The sequence below is a fragment of the Vicugna pacos genome, chromosome 25 (assembly GCF_048564905.1).
Source record: "Vicugna pacos chromosome 25, VicPac4, whole genome shotgun sequence".
Classification (NCBI taxonomy): domain Eukaryota; kingdom Metazoa; phylum Chordata; class Mammalia; order Artiodactyla; family Camelidae; genus Vicugna; species Vicugna pacos.
Window position 1 is genome coordinate 3,425,001 of NC_133011.1, and position 19,543 is coordinate 3,444,543.

A 19,543-nucleotide genomic window follows, 5' to 3' on the forward strand; every position below is an offset into this window, starting at 1 on the left:
AGCAACTCTACAGGAGAGGGCAGAAGAAAGTGGAATCTTGGATTATTACACGGTGCAGGCTAAAGTCAAGTCTCGGGAGATACGCTAGCAGAACTGCCCCCTTATTTTTCATTCTAAGAGTGAAAAGCCCAGGTGTGTGTGTGCACTAAACACTGAAGACGCAGGTTTTGGTGTGATGACTGCCCAGAACTTTCTGCCAGCAACTATTATGACAAACGGCTGAAACTCGTTTCTGTTTTTACTATAAATTTTATGGTAGGAAGCCCTGACCCCCTTATTTTTAAGACCTCTAAGAATGACAAACCCAAGTGTGTGTGTGTGTGTATGTGTGTGTACATGTGTGTACATGTGTGTACTGTGTGTGCGTGTGTGTGTGTGTGTGTGTGTACACACTAAACACACTGAAGACGCAGGTTTTGGTGTGATGACTGCCCAGACTTTTCCACCAACAACTGTTTTATGACAAATGGTTGAAAATCATTTGTTTTCTCTATAAATTCTCTTCCCTTTAGGTTTGGCTATCTGCATATCCAAATTCTCTGCTCACCCATACTTACAATTGCTCCATCTAACTTTTTCCCTTTCTAATACCAATACCACCATGGAAAGACACAAAGGCATCACTCCTGGCAGAAACTTCTCCCTTCTAGATGTTACCAGGAATCACAAAGGAACTAGGAGAACGCTGTAGGAGACTGAAGGCAACTCTCATGGAACAGACAGCAGACTCCAGTCCCCGCGCCACCACAAACCGGAGAGAGCGAGCCTCGGCTTAGTCCCTCGCACTGCACTCAGCTCTCCGGTGCGCCTGACAACCGGATGGGAAGGCAGTCTCCAAACAACGCCCTTCAGCCCCCTGGAGACTGGACCTTCGGTTTGTTTTTCCTCTCTGATGTATTCGAAGGGCCCACACAGTGCCCGATATACAGCAGGTGCTCAATAAATATTTGTGAAAGGAATGAATCCGATCACCCGACATGGCTTTGAAAAACCAGACATACTAAAACTGGGTGCATAATAATTCTATTCACGGACAGTGCTTTCCAGCTGATGGAGGACCTCTGAAGCTCATTTGCACTCAGCAACTCAAGACAAGTAGAAAGACATTAAAAATTCTAGCGAGTTTTAGGACCATGGTAAGCCCGCTACCAGTCTCCACTGGCTGCTTTCCAAAAAGTGAGAAAAGCAGAAACGAGGCTGTCTCCGCGATCGGGACTTTGAGACAAACACGTCATGAATCCGGCACAGACACACCAGGGACCAGCACAGGGAGGGGGCAGATCCTGGGGAAGGAGGCGGGGCAGGGAGGAGCTCAGGGATGTCAGTGCCTTCAGGGCCCTTCCAGGAGGAGGGGGGACCTCCGGAAGCCAGTATGGAGCGTGTGTGGCTCCTCCAGCGAGACTGTCCCCATTGTGGAACACTGTATCGAGCGATCGTAGCCTTGCACCATTAACCTTTTTATTCTTGATCTTCCTTGGTTTTGATTATTTTCTTGCAGAACAAACTTCCGACTGTAAGCTGGTAACCCCAATCAGCTGACAGTATGTGGCCGTGTCACAGTTCAAGGACGTTTTTTAAAGCCCTGATGCATATGGATGTTAAAAGATCCCTGCACTGTCCTCCCTGCAGTTACTGCGTTTCAGCACGCTGGTTGTGTGGCTTAAGGTGGGCTCATAAGCCCACTGAAAATACCCCCGTGGGATGTCAGCCCGCCACCCTGGTCTGCGTTGTCTTGTCGCTGTGCAAAACATACAGAGGAATTCTTAGCAGCCATCCTAACTTTGCTAACGAGTAAAAGGGCTCCTGGAGTCTTTCAGGTGTTGGAGGCCGATGAACTCAAGAACTACAGTTTAAAATCTTTCAGAAGAGCTCAGTGGTACGTTCGTATTTCAGTATCATTCAGAAATTACTGCCCAATGAACGGGGAAGAAAACCCAAAAAACTTAAGATTTCAAACTTTGGTCAGTGCGAGGTGTTTTAAGTGAGCATTGCTAAGTTAATCGAGAAGCTTGATTTATATATTAATGTCATAAATCAACATGAAAGTTAAATTTATAGTACCAGAAAAAGCAATTTTTCCTACTTCAATTTCATTTAATCAGGAAATATCTCCCCAAATGTGCGCTTCTCATCAGAGGCCTCATTACCATAACTAGAAAGCCCCTCTTTTTCAAAGCAGATTCAGTCTTACTGCGTGGACACTGGTTCCACGAAGACCGAAACACACACAGGCCTGGCCCGCCGTGCGGAGCAGCGAGGTCCCACCCTGGGCACTCAGGGAAGCTCGCTTCCTTGAGCTTTCAGGCATTTAGAATAATGCCAGCTGGTTCCTGGAAGAAACTCAGAAATAAGTGAAATTTCCTAAATTACATCAGAAAAGCCCAATTAGAGAACAGAAACCCAGATCCAAAATAATATTTTTAGGAAATTAAACATCTAATCTGAGTCAAGTGGCTTCTTTAGGAAATACCCTGGTGTGAGTCCGATCTGTTTCCTGGCAGAAGCAAGTCTTGGCAGACGCGAGGCGGGAACTGCCCAGCCCTCAATGGCTCCTTCAGATTGAAATCAGATGTAGGCAAACCGTCTCAATTTAAGCTGATTAAACACACAGACTAAACCAGGTAATTACAAATGCATGTGTCGGGGAGTGGAAAGAGGAGACAGAATGGGGACTTCTTTATTTGCTAAAGTGTTTTCAAAGATGGGAACAATTTTACAAATAAAAAAAAGTGGAATTATGCCAAATACAGAAACAGATGTTTTGGATCACGAAGCTGCTGGGAATTGAGCCTTCTTGCCTCGCCTCTCTGAGTCCTGACCCAGGATTCAAGCGCTCTGGCTAGTTTTGCCTCCAGCCCCATTCTGAAGTTGTTCAACCCCATTCATTTACCACCCACGACTGAGAGAAAAACAACCTCTGGCTTTGGGAAGGTGCAACCAAGAGCAATTTCAACTGAGCTGGCGGGGGAAGCCCTCCGTGGTTCTGTTGCTCCGGATGGACGCTGCATCACCATGAATGTGTAGGGAACTTAAGTACAAGGGCTCAACCAACAAAAAAAACTCCAAGTGCACATTCCTTTTTAAAAGCTCATTAGAAAACAGACGAAGCAACTTTGGTCCATTTCTCGAGTGGCTCTACCGGACTTCCTGTTAACGAACCCACACCCGCATTCAGCCTCTCAGCCAGCACACTGCTGGGGACCGGGGAATGTGCAGAATCTTATGAATACTCGAATGTGAATCCTTTTAAGTTCCTAAGCTTTCCGCCATTCACAAAGGTGGAAACTACAAATTGTGTGGTAACGCCCAGGAGGATCTCCATAAAGGCAGGAATAACGCTGGGTCAGTGGTTGAAGTCTAATTTTACATTTTCCAACGGGTGCTTTTTATATTCAGGCTAGCATTTCTTAACAGTTGTATGTTTCATTCATTCATTCATTCATTCATTTTGCATCTAACTGAGCTTCCATTTCAGTCCTCTAAGGAATGACGCTGGGGACTGAATTACCCCAACAGTGTCATCAATGCCCCAAGAATCCCGTATTTCATAGCAAATTTCATTCCCAAAGCTCACAGTGCTTTATAGTCTTCCCTTATTTGTGATAATATTTTTCCCTTTTTGGCATAACGAATACTTTCCTCCCTATCTGAAAAATGGGACTCAGCCATTGACCAAGGTCAGGCTGTGAGTCAGATTAGGAATATGAGGCAGAACCCGAACCCTCCCTTTTAGTAAATGTACTAACACGACCTGTGGAAAAGGACATGACGAAGTGAAGCTTTTGGCGCCAAAGCGCATGTCAGAGACCACCAATGCTTTGTTTCGTATCAGCAATTCTTTTGTCCCTAATAACAAAATCACTTCCCTCATCTGTTATTTCAGGTACAGAGAAGATGGTCTTTCTGTCTAACCAGCAAAATAATACTTTCTGGTTCTTACTGTTGGAGATTCCTCTTACAAGAAAACCAAACAGTTTCTCCTAGAAAGTTTCTCCAGGTCTTACCTACCTATACTTCTCCGGGGGGAGGGGGGGCAAAATCCTGCACACAAAGGATACTCAGTGAATAAAGCAGAATGATTATAATTAAAATTCCCAAAAGGTAAATAACCTTCATAGTAAATGACTTGCCTAAAATCACGCAAAATATGAAGCGACCCAGGCGAGGTTTGATTCACCCAGGCCTTCGAGCGGCAAACCCAGTACTCCTTCCAAAATGCCACACTGTGGCCAGATCTCTTTGCACAGGCTGCTGTGGCAGGAATATGGGGAGCAGGGCACTTCAGCCCTACACAGCAGGAGTCGTAACTCTAGGGTTGGTCAGAGCACCAGTGCCAATGCCAGTGCCCTGACGTTCAGTGGGCCCGGAATAAACAGCAGGATCCAGCACCACCTCCTCCTTTTGGCACTGGCTGAACAGAAATGAGACTCTATCCAGGCTGTGCACGGGGCAGTCTGCATAGCGAGGAAGCTCACGGCCCTGCGCTCTGCAGCCCCCAGGTACGGAGACAGAGGACATCAGCTTACTTCCTCTCACACTGCCCTAGCGGCTGATTACTTTTTCTCTTTCCTCACTGTCCTCAGGCCTTTTGAAGATTCACCACTACTGACCATTTCTTCATTCCTCCTTTAAAAAAAAAATCCCCTTGTTGAAATCCCCTCGAACTTTGGTCTCCAGATACTAACTTTCTGTTTCTTGAACTATAACTTTTCCTCTTGTTTTTTCATTTCCTTCTAAGCATTTGGCAAGAAGGGAAGCTGGCATCAAGAAATATCCTTTCCTTCCTACCCTCCGCCTTGTCAGTCGTGGTTTCAACCATCAGCGGTAAGAAGACAACTCTGAAATGCTTCTCCAGCCCTCATTTCCTTCCTGAGCCACAGTCTCTTACTTTCAACCTGCCTGTTTGGTAGCTCCACCAGGATGCTCCTCTGCCCCAAGTCAGTCACCCCACACCTGACTCTCTGGTGTGGTCTATTTCAGCCACGGCGACACTCAGCCCCAAGGCTCTGTCATGTCTCTGGGAATCTCCCCTTTCTGTAGCCCCCGCAGTGACAAACCCCACAGACCTTGCTTCCATGGTCTCCCTTCCTCTCCAATCTCACGACTGCTATCCAAATTCCTTCCCTGCCTTTCCTGTGGGACTAGCTTCTTAGTTGGCTTTCCATCTCTCTCTCCCTTACACAGACACTCTGCTCACGTGTAAGGTGATTTGTTTATAAAATACTGCTACTCATCTTATTTATACCTCTCAACTACCTTGCAGAGTGAGTCACAGAAACATTATCACAGTTTTGTAGATGAGAAAACCAAACTCCACGAGGAGAACCACCCCAGATGGTTCCAGGCTCAGTGCACCAGCCACTACACCGTGAACATCCATAGATACAGACAGCTGGCTTTTTAATAAGTGAGACAAAGAAACAGAAATCTTAGGTAGCACAGAATCACAGCCCATGCTCACAGAGCTCCAAATCCTTCTGGGAACTGACGGCTCTGATCAGATTGTGAGGCTTTCACTGAAGCCGTGCTGGGAGACCGTGTGCAAACTACATCCCGCAGACCCCCCTTGGCCGCCCCCACAGCTGGGGCCGTGCTGCACAGGACGCACTGGGGAGGGGTCCACTGATTCCAGAAGGCGCGATGAAGAGGAGCTTCTCAGAGAGGATGTCCACAGGACCAGGGCTTAGCAGACACCAGAGAGCAAAGTTCAAAGATTCAGCGTTTGTGCTCAAGTGCCACCCAACTGCCCAATGTGAGCTGAGAACAGGACAGCTATTCACTCTGTTCTGGGCTCAGTTCCAGTCACTTGCTTTGATCCTCTAAGCTAAGACAAGCTGTGGATCTCAGAGAAAGAGCTGTGGTACATTCTTCTGTTCACTGGGGGTGGAAGAAAGACTGTCTGTGTTTACAGACAGGAACCGGAAATGAATACAGCCAGAAATGAAGATGGCCAGATTCAGTGACTTTCCTTTCTTCTGATTTATGATAAACACCGGCATTACATGCTTGGTGAAACAGATAATAAACACACCGTAAAAGAGAAAGCACAGAAAATACTACCTGCTCGGGTGGCTTGCCTGAGCAGTCCAGTGTCACTCTAACAGTTAGAATGACAATAACTGGTGGTTTACCCACCAAAGTGAAACTAGAGAACTGAGTGGGAATAACCTGACGGAGTCACGTATCTGCCACCACGTGGCTGTTGAGAAAGTGGCCCGAGAGGCCAGCACCCGGGCTGAGGGCCAGCCTGCACTTGCTGCCGTGAGACCCTAAGCAATGGCTTGGCTTCCCAGGACCCAAGCTTTTCGCAGCTGAAAATGAAGCCACAGCCCTGTCTGCCCTGCCTGAACTCAGGTACACAGCACTGAAGTACGGAACGTAGAAAAGGCACCTTCTCCCACGCCTGGTACAGACTCAGACTTCCACCACAGGGCTTACTCCATCTCAGGGAGCAGACCGCGTGTCACCCGCCGTTACTCTGCCGATCACGGGGTCCTGGTGTGCAGGACTGGCCTGCCCGGTGCGAGCACCCCACTTTGACCCTGTGAGGCGTCCTAGGCTGGCTAAGGAATTATTTGCACCTCCCTGCAAATAACACCCACATGACATTCATTCCTGACTCCACGCTTTCTTCCTGCTGTTTCCCCAATTCAGTAATACTTTAAACTCTTCCCTCCTCCTTCTGAAACGTCTCCCCTCCTCACTGCCTCCCTGTCAGGGCCACTGGTTTTCCCAAGCAGAATGGCATCATGAAGCCCACTTCACATGTGTGAAAGCAGGAAGGAGGCGACCAGCTTCAGAAAGGAGAGAATTCCCGGGCATCTGTCCTCAACACAACCGCTCCGGAGGAACGCACGAAGCGCCGGGCTTGGCCGGGAACTCCAGTCTTCTGACTCTGAAACTCAGGCTGAAGTCTCCATGTCGGGGAGAGAGTAATAGTTTGTGCACTTACATATGTTCAGATGTATTTTTACTGATTCAGATTATAAAGATCACACATGACCCAGGTAAAGGGAGAGATGGGTACACGTCTACGACAGAAGGCAGCTGAAATAAAGGGAGAGGAAAGGGAAAAATTATGGGTTTTGGTCAGGAAAGTTTAGAGCCTCTTGTGAGGAAGCACTATGGGACGGATGAGATCATTTTGCCTTGCACTAGAATTCTCAAAAAGCTTTTTCTCTTTTTAAATGGGGATTGAACCCAGGGCCTGGTGCCTGGTAAGCAGACCCTCCACCACTGAGTTATTACCCTCTCCCGTCAAAACACTTTAAAACATTAATATAATTTACTTTTTCCTAAACAACCCTGTGAGGTAAGCAAATAATTGTCCAAGGACTCTTGATATGATAGCTGAGCAGAAGCCAGAAATCAGGTCTTCTAGGTCATTCTCTGGGATTTTTTTCTGCCCCACCCATAGGTCTCCAGGCTTTGCTAGCAAAAGATAATCATCTACTCACCTGAACATGGCCTTTACGTGGCCTGAACGTTTAATGTATCATCCAAGCCAGGACACTTAAGAGGGAAGAGGGGCACACTTAATAATTACATGGGCCTACAGGGGTTAACCTGGGACTGTCTCAGACTGGGACGTACGGTCACCCTGCACCCAGTTGCTATGTATTACCACACACTATCCTGGTTTTCACACTATAGTGTAAACTATTTCAGCCTTTATGTCTATTTGTCCCTTTCAATCCACACAGGAAAATCTGTCTGCCTAGTTGAATTAAATAATTGAGGTTTTTTTAAAAAAAGTTTTAACTTGCATTTTTTTTTTATACACAAAAAAATGAAGAAAAGTTACCTTTTTCGTGACCCACACAAAACCCCTGGGCAGATCAAAGCCAGTCATTTTTAAAGGGCGCTCAAGTTAAGATCACCTGATATGGATACCCCAAACCCTGCATGTCCACCAAAAACCCCGGACCCCCTCTTCCTTCCTTGTCGGCTGACCAGTCATCAGACCCTGCCCATTCGATCTCCTGGGCACAGCTCATTCAGTTTTCTCTACTCCCAGCACCACTGCCAACCACCTGCATCCAACCCTCTCCCTCCTCCTCCTCTGTCTCCTGAAACAGACTGGCTCCCCCTTTTTGTTTCCTCTAATCTACTGCAGCCTGGATGATCCTTTCAAAACTCATCAGCCACACAGCCTGGTTTCAAAGCCTGGCAAAGCTTCCCTTCCCACCTTCCCTGAGTGAAGGCACTGACTTGCCCATGGCCCGAGAAAGCTGTGATGAGGCAGTGGGGTGGGGGTGGGGGGCTGCGGATGAGTTCCTCATTACCTTCAGTGTCAGATGAAACAAAACTTTTTCCCAGAAGCCTTTGCATTAAATCTATAAAGACTCATAATTTTAGAGCTTGAGTCTTCTAATGAATTACAGTGAACAGGAAGGCAGGGACCACCGCACCTTCAGCACCCAGTACTGTCCCCGGCATAGAATAAAGCTCCATTGTTTGTTATTGACAGAAAAAATGAATAAATGGATATAATTTAAAGTGATATGTATCAGATAACAAACTGCTCTGGGCAGGTCACAAACATGATTTTTAAAAGAATGTCCATTAACTTCTGGGGACAGTTCTAAAATCGATGGCACCTACATTTAATGGGGATGTTATCTATTTTTTTCAACCAATTACTATAACGTCCAGACCTTTTATTCTAAGAAAACAAAGACCATTTCTGAAGCATGTGGGTCTTATTTAAGGCCAAATGGTTAAAACTCAAGAAAACCCTCTGAGTATAAAAATACAGGAGAGAATTCCAAGGTGTACCTGTGCTGCCTTCTCTGCAGCTCAGCTGGGCCACACAGCCCTGGCCTAACAGATTCCCCGCCCCGGGGCCACGTGAGGGCGGGAGCAGCCATCTCCAGCCCGGCCCAGGGAAGTCACAGCTGCTCGCGCTGTCCCGGAGGGGCTCAGGGAGCTTTCCAGACTTGAGGAGACTTCTAAGCATCACTGCTGGGGTGGCTTTTTATCAGGTCGTTTCTACTAAAAGATGCTCATTCCTGGTGGGGCGGGGTACAGCTCAGTGGTAGAGCTCGTGCTTAGCATGCACATGGTCCTGGGTTCAATCCCCAATGCCTCCACTAGAAATAAAAATTTTAAAATTTTAAAAATTAAAAAATAAAAGGTGTACCTTCCTGAGTGTGTGGCAAGAACAGGGTGCAGAAAAACAGCACGTTGGATTCCAAGTTGTGTACTCAGTGTTAAATGAAAAGTGAAGAATTTCTGAGGAGGGGAAAGTATTTACATATAAATTCAGGCTAATGATTGAGCAAAAGGTACAGTGAACTACACCTACCACTTAGGTTATTCTCAGACAATGTCATCCCTCGAGTCCTTGGTTAAACCACTTTTATTGTGTGCGTGCATGTGTGTGTGCGTGTGTGTACAGACTCATGTGCAAGTCTGGAGGAGTCTCAGCTTCATTCAAACAAAAACTCTCATCCATTTCAGGAAAGAAGTCTCCGTTACTTTTGGCGAAATGAGGCTTATTTTTCGAGAGATCAACGCCTCACAAGTCTAACAAATGGTCCTGTTTGTGGTTTAAAAAAAAGAAGTGGGAATCCAAACCTAAGTTGCCTGTCTTTATCTGCAGCCCAAACTCATCCTAATGAGCCTTATATGCCATTTGTTCTGGAATGATGCATGGACTGGCAGAATGCTGGAAGTCCCGGCTTGGAGTCTGCCACTGCCGGGCTGCGTAACCCTAGCCAGGGGAGCCGCTTCACCTGAGACGTAACAAAACTATTATGTCTCAAGGTTCTAGCCACTGTACCAGATGAGAAGACCAAAGCTTTTGGAGCTTTGGTGGTTTTCTCAAAAATCACAGAATGATGAGAGGTGGAGCCAGGAATTAAATTTAGCCCTCTGACTCCCAAACCTTTTCTCCTGGCATAGCCTGCTGTAAGATCCAGAGAAGTGCCCCTGAAGACAAGGGTGGTGCTGTGTTAAAGATTGGTTTCCCAAGAGATCCAAAAAGAAAGACAGAGAAGTGAAGCAGTCACTTTAGAGGATCACATGTACACACCCAAGTTACTTCATCACACCTCCTGTTTAGAGCTACTGTCTGATACAGCATATTTTTGTAATTGCTAAATACTGGTGTCAAGCTCATATATTTTTCTGGACAGGTATTAGAAGTAAAGGTACAGAGATTATTGATACTAAAGGCCTACAACATTATTATATAAGGACTTAATTCTCAATTTCTCCTAGATATTTATCTTTAGATTTTCGTGACCTATGAAATACTCTTAACATATGTAACAGCCCTAAAGTGTTCCTAAGAAAGATAATGTTTTAATGACGGCAACTGTGCCTCACAGTATTACTAACTTGAATAGAGCAGGACATATTCTTTCCAAAAGATGCTAATATATATATTTTTTTCCCCCAAAAGACACAAAGCAAGGCCCTTAAATATCTTAGCCATGAGATGCCAGTAAAATTGAATTTATGTGTGGTTTAATTCAACGATGGAAAAGTCAGCCGTTAAAGAGCAGATAAACTTCCCTTTGTCTCTCTTTTCCTGAGAAACTTTCAAATGTTGCAAATCAATTCCTTTTGTCCCCTTGTTATTCATCTGCTACACATTAAACAGAAACTCTGAGTATCGAGTAATTCCCATAGGGGCCTTTCATCTACAGGGAAGTCTGGTACAAATTAAATTCTTACTCTCCCTCACAAATTATAGATATGCGTCGGAGTGGACCGTTGATTTATCAGTCGATGCTCCTGCTGGTCCAGCGTGGCAGCATGAGCTAACTGCCCTCCTTACTTCAGGCTTTAGTGACTTTAGGGGTGGAGGGTTGTGGTGCTGTGCTAATTAATGCAGAGCATTACCATGTTGCTCTCTGGCTTCAGTCTCCACTTAAAAAGCAGTCTGTTAGGCCCTTTGTTTGAGTTGCTTCCCATACCCTGAAGACATTCAGGCCACATGTGTGTGTACTTTAATATCCTGCAATAATACTAAATATTACCTCTGGCAGTGATCTTATGCTACAAAATGACCATCGTAACCATTAGGAGTAATGTGCAAAAACAGACCCTGCAGAAGATCTCTTAGAAACGTTTAATTGATGCGCCCACTGGTTTAGTGCTGTACTTTGGAACCAGCGGTTAAGGAAGTGACTTTGATCCAGGCATGCGCGTCTTTAGAGCGCACAGCTTATCCGCGGTATCTCTATTAAATCCCAGCTATTAGGAGGAAACCACACACAGATGATTTAACGCAGACACACACTGGCGTTCCGGGTCTCTAAAGAGACGCTAGCAGTATGCTAGTAAGCTATAAGAACTTCCCGTTACTCTGATACTCACCAAATATATTAAAAAACCTTTTTTTTTTTTTCGGTCAAGATGTTCATTTAGGTCTTTTTAATAAAGACAAAACTTGATCAGCTTTTGGTCAATTTCCCAAGTGCCAACCCCCCTCCCCCGCTTCAATTATTCCAAGTCTCCTCCCTGGCCCCACCTCCAAAATTTGTCTGTCTGGAGTCCAACATCCGCTGTTTACTGGTGACCTCCTGAAATCAAAAGCCAGCGCCCTACTTGGTGGCAGCGACCTCCTCCGGGCGCGGGGGCGCCCGCCAGCCTCACCTCGCTCGAGTCTTCCTGCTGGTTGATGACAGCCAGCGCGTCCTCGGCCGCCTGCCGCTTGGCCTCGGCCACCGTGCGCTCCATCTTGGCGCGCTCCGAGGTGATCATGTCGTGCGCCTTCCGCTCGGCCTCGGACACCGCCTTCTGCAGCTCGGTCATCGCCTGGCGCTTCACCTCGTTCACCGCCTCCTCTGCGCGCCACCCCGCGGCGGGCCGGACCGGACAAGAGAACAGTGCTGGGTTAGCGCGGGGCCCGGGGCACGCTGATGGCTGGGGCACACGCTCTACTCACGCGCGCCACTCGCGTCCCAAATACGGGCCAGTGCTTCTGTTTAAAACTCCAGAGTTTGGAACTTCATTTAGGAAAACAGAGGGTAAGCTTCCTCCCCACCCCAGCCCTCTTAAGTTACACTGCTGGGAAGGAATTTTTTTTTTTTTTTAACTACTGCCATCATCACTACAACTTTTCTACCAAACTCGTACCCCCGAAAGGATTCTGAGACCAGACTCCATAGCAAAAGGACAAAAACAACCGCAAGAAACCTGTCTGGATAATTCAGACACGTAAAGAAGGTGTTTTGCCACGGGTGCTATAGGTTAAAATGAACACAGGCTGTACATGGGTAAAGTACCCAGAAAAAAAGAGGCAGGGAATAGATTTTACACACACTCATATATAAGAGCACACGGTTGTTTGTCTGGCAAAAGATACAACACAGTAATGAAAAGTTATCTCATAAAGCAATTAAGTTAATGCAGACCCTTTAAAGAGATCGAGGATGAAACACAATATCCAGCTTCTCTCATCATTTCCTGAGGAATGTGGGCATATGCCTTCATAGGCTAAATGACAGGGACTTTAAAGAATCATTTTCTCATTTCCAAATATTCAGCTGTTGTCCATCTACTGAATCAAATATATACAGTTTCACATAACCAACTGTTACACTAGACAAATACAATTGAATCATACTGCGGGCCAAAACAATTGGGCCTGACTGGGAACCTGCAAGGTGTCAAATTAGCTCTTTATTTTTGGCTGTGGAAAGGGTGCAAAGATTTGACTAATGTACAACATAAGATTGACAACTAAAACAAGTAATTTCCATTTTAAAAAATTAACTGTTCTAATTAACAAGGGAAAATATCCTCCCCCCGAATTAGTTTATCTAATTTTCATCTTTATTCAAAGCAAAGTGACAATGATTAATTGAAAATTTAATAAGCAGTAATTATTAACTTGGCAAACCTAGTACCAATTAACACTCTATTAAAACTAATTATGACATGTTTCATTCAAGTGTTTGCACTTAATTGTTTCGCCCACTTAAAGAGCACCTTAATTAAATGTTCTGTTTAATTAAAAACATAGATTCCTAATAAAAATGTTTTACTGTAGATTAAAAATGTAAGAGATGCAAATACTCCTATAGTTTCTTAAATTTCTATGGTTTATTTCACACATCCATAGTCCACAACTTGAGGGTCATAAAAAGCCCTCCACGAGTAATTAGCTGTCATGACGTTTGCAGCCTCTGCCATTTTCTCAGCATTATTTCTAAAGTTCATTCATTTGCAATTACGGTCCGCTAGGTTTTATAAACTGAATTATAAGGAAAAGATCAGGACTGCAAGTATTAACTAAAATATGTTAAGCCTTTGTTGGCTGCTTTAAGATATGCATTTAAAATCTGGGTGGAAACAGAGGACTGAACAGAGCTTGCAAAGCATCTTCTTCACCAGGAGGTGAACAGACGCCTCTATCATTCCGTCATAAACGACTTGGGGCACCAGGGAAGCACTGCCCTTCTAACAATACAGCCAGGGTCTAATTTCGTCTGAATATTCAAGGTGAATTAAAATTCTATCTAAGTGGTAATACAGGACAATAATTTTTGCTTACGATCAAAGCTGTAGCTTGACTAATTGTATATGCAAATCAGGCAATTTATATTTAAATTATGCATTCCTATTCTAATCCCACAGGCATATACAGATCAGCAAAGAGAACTGGTAGGACATTTGCAAGGTGCTTGAATATTTATTACCAACTACAAACATTCACTGATCGTTTGAAAAAGAAATATACTGAAGAAAACACTTGCAATTTAAAAACTATCTTTATGGTAGACTTTTTCCAATTTTATGAAAACCTTTTTTATCTTTTGTCTTTGGTTACCTTTGTTGTTGCTTTTAAAAGTCCCTTTCAGGGGGAAACTGATATGGCCTTCGACATTTGTCGAGAATCCAAATATTTAGTAAGTATATTATTATATTAAATTATTAGGGTAATATGCAAATTTTGAATAGTGTCTGTAGGTTAAATTAATTGTGTCTGAAGGTTAATATTCCTGATTGTGGCAACTGCACTGTGCTTATTTAAGAGAACGTCTTTGTTCTTAGGAAATAACACAAGAAAATGTTTAGAGTAAAGGGACAGCATGTCTACAACTTACTCTCAAATGGTTGGGAAAATCTGTATAACAGAGAAAGAAAAAGAGGGAAGGAAAGAGGAAAAGAGAGGGAGAGAAGACATTAAAGCAAATATGGGAAGACAGGGAGAAAGTTATAAGGAAATTTTTTACTCTCTTCTGCGACCTTCTGCAAGTTTGAAATCATTTCAAAATAAAATGGTGCAAAACATTATATGTTGTGCTTTCAAGCACAGGATATACTTCTTGCAACTATAATTTTTTTTTTTTTTGAAAAAGATGTACTGGTTATATTACACTGAATTTTATAGCTCTACCCTTTGGAGAGTTTTCAAATGCTTTAAATATGATTTACTTATCTTTTGCCACAAAAGTAACTTATAATACTTTCATTGCAAAGACACACTTTATAGGTTTTATTTTTCCCTAAAAATAAAAATTTTGCCCACAGCAAATTTTAGAATCTTAGGAAAAAGCTTTCAAATTGTAACAGGCTGAATGAAGATGTCATGTTCTGCCCTTGGTGTTGTCATCAGGTTGGACACCTTGACACTTTGAACATTAGAAATGCTTTTTAAGAAGCCTATGGTAATAAATATTACAAGCAGTTATTTGAGATTTCCAGGTGAACCTGTCATGTGTACTTTGGGGATTTAATACACCCCTTAAAACTTAGCATCTCTCCACGGAAAACTATTCCCAAACTGTTTCTAGGCAGGAGGTTAGAGATATCGCTGTGAGAAGAATACAAATTGAATGGACACCACTTCCAAGTCATATTTTAGACTGAAGACCTGATATAGACGGATAGGCACATCTGAAAAATATCCCAAACATTTGCTTGATAAGGTTTAACCCCTGTGAGAGAATGCATGGCCCCACCAGAAGCAAGCATTACTCTCTTTCCTCTCAGAGTCCTCACGATGGAAAGTACACCCAGAACTGGTTTCAGAAACCCCAAAACAAAACAAAAATAATAGTGGACTCAATAGATTACAACATGTCAAGTTAAAAAAAAAAACTGATTAAGTGGAAGATACACAGTACAGTTTAGAATCTGCTTCCAATTGCTTACCACTTATGGTTGGATTTCCTTTGTGCAGAGCTATTTAAGTTGACTTTCCAGCAAAGGTGGTATATTCAGAAAAATCTGCTGTCACTTAACAGCAGTCAAACAAAGACTTGAGCAGATCATAGTTCAGAAGGAATTTGGATTACACAAGACCTCACCGTCAGTTTTTCTTTATGAAGTATCAGAATTTAATTTAAATATACATAAACAAGGGAAGTGCAGAGGAAGACCCTCTCCCTCGACATAAAAAGTCACCCTTCTGCTACCCAATGTGGCAATTCTTTGCACCTCTTATTGGAATAAGTTGCACTGACAACTTAAAACTGGGGATGAAAAGTGGTCAGAAGGAAGCTGTGGCAATTCTTTTTCCAGATAGCGGGCACCCAGCACATTTTAACAGCTTAGGAAAGTACTCCACGACTATTATTCTGGTAGAAAACCCTCTTAGAGGTGATGCTGGAAACCTGGGAAAGGCGATGCAGATGAGCAACATGCACAAGTAAAAACTTGACCCTTTAGGCTGAATGGATCTCTCTGGTTTGTATCCTGGACACGCAACAGAGCTTTCTGGTCCTCAGTCTAAGTTGTTAGGCCTAGTACACTATCAGATCTTGAGATTCATTATCACTCTTATAAAAACAATTGTTTGTTAGAAAATCTAAACAAAAACAAACAAACAAAACCCCACCACAAAACTCGCAGAAGAGCCAAGTGACCAGAGGCAGCAAGCTGCACAGAACTACAGACACAATGGGATCAGATCAAAACCCAAAGAGAAATCTTTTGCAGGAAAAATAAACCCTTTCCCTTGACTGTCACTCCTCAGCTGGGGTTCCCAGCCTTGCACCCATCTGATCATTTTCCAGTTTCTCTGCTCAAACTATATTAACAGTCATGGTCATAGTAGGTCAGCCACATTATGCATTTGCAATGTCACTTTTTATTAATTTTTTTTTTTTGGTGGGAGAGGTAATTGAGTTTTTATTTATTTTTAGAGGAGGTACAGGGGATTGAACCCAGGACCTCATGCATGCTAAGCATGCTCTCTACAACTTGAGCTATACCCTCCCCCTGCAATGTCATTTTTAACTCTTAAAACAGGTTTATGCTTTATCCCCTGAGCTGGTTTTTATAAGATTTTGTCTGGACATTTATAGTGCCCGATGATGCACCAACATTCTGCCAGATCTGAACTTCTTTAAAAGCGCAGTCAATCAAGGAGTCATCAGAAGCTTAAATCTACTTCAAAATGTTAAAAAAAAAAAAATTCTTAATGAAAATCAGATAGTGTACATGGAAACGAAAAACAGAAATTTAGCAACTCTGTCATTTAAATTAATTTAGCCCTGGTCACTGAATATTAATTAGCACAAATGGTCAATTAAAAAAAAACTGATTGTAATCATAAAATTTCTGAGTGCCTCAACAAGTCAACTAGATTTGATATGTTATTTTATTTTATTTTTTTTAAATATGTCAATTGTATCTCAATTAAAACATTAAAAATTAGGAGAAAAGGCCAAAGTAAAACATCAGCCCAAAACCATCACAACCCCCAAAACCACGGGCTGACAACAGAAGTGTCACCAGATTCATTACAGTGGTGGGAGCAGATGCTACCAAAATAAAAAATTATTTCATCTTCTAATCAGGCTGGGTTTAAGAATATTTATCAGGATTTTAAAATTTTGCGAGTGGGGGTTTGTTTTGTTGTTGTTGTTAGCAGGAAAGTCCTTTCTCGTCTTTCTTCACATCACTGCGTTAACAACTGCACACAGCTGCCAGAACACGAAACTCGTGTTTTTAAACAATTCTTACCAGCTTTCTTCCAGATCTCCTCTGGCACGTATCCAGAAGCAGGCCTGTGCAGGAACTCCCGATGCGCGTCTGTGGAGATGAAAATCGGGCGGAGAGAGGAGAGCACCATGAGCACTGCGAGGTCATGACACACGGTTAGAAGCAAGCAATTGGCCCACTCTCCTGGCTTCTCTACAAAAAACGTCATTTGAAAAGGCTGAGCACCTCACTTCTAAAAAAATAATAAAAAAAATGAAATTAACAAAAATAGCAAGACCGGTCATCAGAGTTCAAGGAAAACAAATCTTGGGTCTAAATGCCTTGTATGCTCCAAGCTGAAACCGCTTTAATTATTTCACTATACAAGCTGATGTTTGGGAACACTGTTCCCAGCACTCCCTAACTATGGGAATTTCTATGAGCATATTTTATAAAAAAAAATACATATATATATATATGTATATTTGGTAATTTTCTTTTCTGAGAGGCAAATTGATAGTTAACAAATCAAGTGTGAGGGTTATTTAATTTTTACACAGCTCTGATTCCACTACCTTCCAATAAGCAGTGAGCCATGGCTAACCAGTTCTCACACTTAATTACTTAAAAAGAAAATCTGCTGAGCATTGAAGTCTCAAAAAATTGGATCATATGGATTTGACATGGATGGAAGCAAGAATCATTAGAATGGTTTCACAGATACCCTGTTGACCAAATGTAACCAGTACATGCTTTTCAAAAGAGAAAATGAAGTTCTACTTTAAGTGAAATGCTCTGCTTATTATTCTGGTCAATTTTAAAAGTTTGAGAAAACATGTTCATGAAAATGACATGAAACCTTCTATATGTGCTTAATAGTAAAGCGCATGCAGTCCTTCACAGCTAAAACAGACACTACACGTCTTCCACACGGGATTACAAAATGAATAGCCTGTGTATTTAGAAGTTTGGGGGAAGAGTAAAAAAATCACGTTAACTTTTGTAACCATAACAATCATTCAACTCATGATAAATATTGAATAACTGAAGTCTTCTCTATATGTATAAGAAATATTAAGTAGCAGACTGGTTTCTTTTTAAAACAATACTTTATCTAATGTATATTGAAGGTTAAAAGGAACTCAGCCCAGTTTTCTATATTTTAAGGAGCTAAAAAATATCAAAAATAGAGAAAAGCACAATCCATTTAGCTAGGTATGTGCTGTTTTATACCTGACTGCCTCAGACACATTTTGAATGTTCTGAATCCTTCTAGAGTATGTAGATTATCACTTGGCCAGAATATAAAATTCCCACAACTATTCTGAATTAGCAAAAGCTTATTATAGCTTGGTGAAGGGCACATGGAAACTCTCTGTACGATCCTGCAATGTTTCCTTAAATCCAATACTATTCCAAATATGAAAAAGTTTACATTATAATTTCACGACTACTTGATAATCAGATGGACTGGAACTACCCGTGCATCAAATGCTCATTCGTTCCCACACAATACGTGATGGAAACCAAAATATGTAAGTAGTTTTTCATTTGTTAAACAGCTTGATAAAACTGGCACATATAAAACTGACTTCAGAGAAATACGATCTGGCTAATTAAGAGTCATCAAGTTACCCTCCACATTGTAACTATTTACAGAAGAAATAAAAGTACAGTCAAGTTCACACTTAACCACATCACAGTGAAACAGAGATTTACTTAAGGCAGTTCTTAAAGACGATTTTTTTCAGGAGAAAAAACTTTGGCCTAAGAATAATCTATTGGGGGGGGATGGTACAGCTCAAGTGGTAGAGCGCGTGCTTAGCATGCACAAGGTCCTGGGTTCAATCCCCAGCACCTCCTCTAAAAATAAACAAACAAACAAACAAACAAACCTAATTACCTTCCCTCTGTAAAAAAGAATAATTTATTGGGTGAGAATAGATTTGGAAAGTCTAAAGACAGGGAAAAAAATGTCTTCTCCAAAGTAGCAAAAAAAAAAAGGTTTTTCACTTATTGGGTTAAGGAAAGAGGAGTATGATTATTATTATTATTATTATTATTATTACTATTTTTTAAATAAATGGGCAATCGTTATCATGGGGAACAGGAAAGGTGATGTTAAGTTATCCAAATTTCATGTGTGGAAGATACTAATTACCAGCTTGGGCAGCACAAGCCACACGAGTTAGTTCCACAGCCCGTGAAGGTGGGTCTTGGCTTTGCCACCTTCTAGCCCTGTGATGTCGGGCAAGTTAGTTTCTCAGTGTTTCAGTCACCACATCTGTAAGTGGGGGGCGATACTACAACATCTGAGTTGCTGATGTGAGGACCAAATGAAGTACTTCCCACCACGTGCTTAGCACGGCACATCCTAAACTCCCATTAGATGTTAGTTGCTACTGTCATTGTGACTGTATTCAGTTGGCTGCCCAGTAGGAACAGATGTACAGTCATCCTTTGGTATCTGAAGCAGTCTGGTTCCCGGACCCCTCAGGATCATCCCCCAAATCCGAGGATGATCAAGTCCCGTATAAAAAAAAATGGGATGGTATTTGCAAAATAACCTACATACATCTTTCCATACACTTTAAATCATCTCCAGGTTACTTACAAGACACAGTGCAATGCAAATGCTATGTAAATAGTTGCCAGC

General features: G+C 42.7%; 1 protein-coding gene across 6 annotated transcripts in view; it reads right to left on the reverse strand.

Annotated features, from left to right (window-relative positions):
- The window catches only part of RUNX1T1 (RUNX1 partner transcriptional co-repressor 1), a 139,151-nt gene that overhangs the window by 4,028 nt on the left and 115,580 nt on the right, over positions 1-19,543 (reverse strand). For all 6 annotated transcript variants that reach the window (XM_072949447.1, XM_072949448.1, XM_072949451.1 and 3 more), the window contains 3 exons: positions 16,930-16,998; positions 11,608-11,798; positions 1-7 (listed from right to left, as the gene is read on the reverse strand). The exon at positions 1-7 is cut by the window's left edge and continues 4,028 nt beyond it. In XM_072949447.1, the coding sequence (XP_072805548.1) occupies positions 1-7; positions 11,608-11,798; positions 16,930-16,998 (267 nt within the window). The remainder of the gene's footprint in view (positions 8-11,607; positions 11,799-16,929; positions 16,999-19,543) is intronic.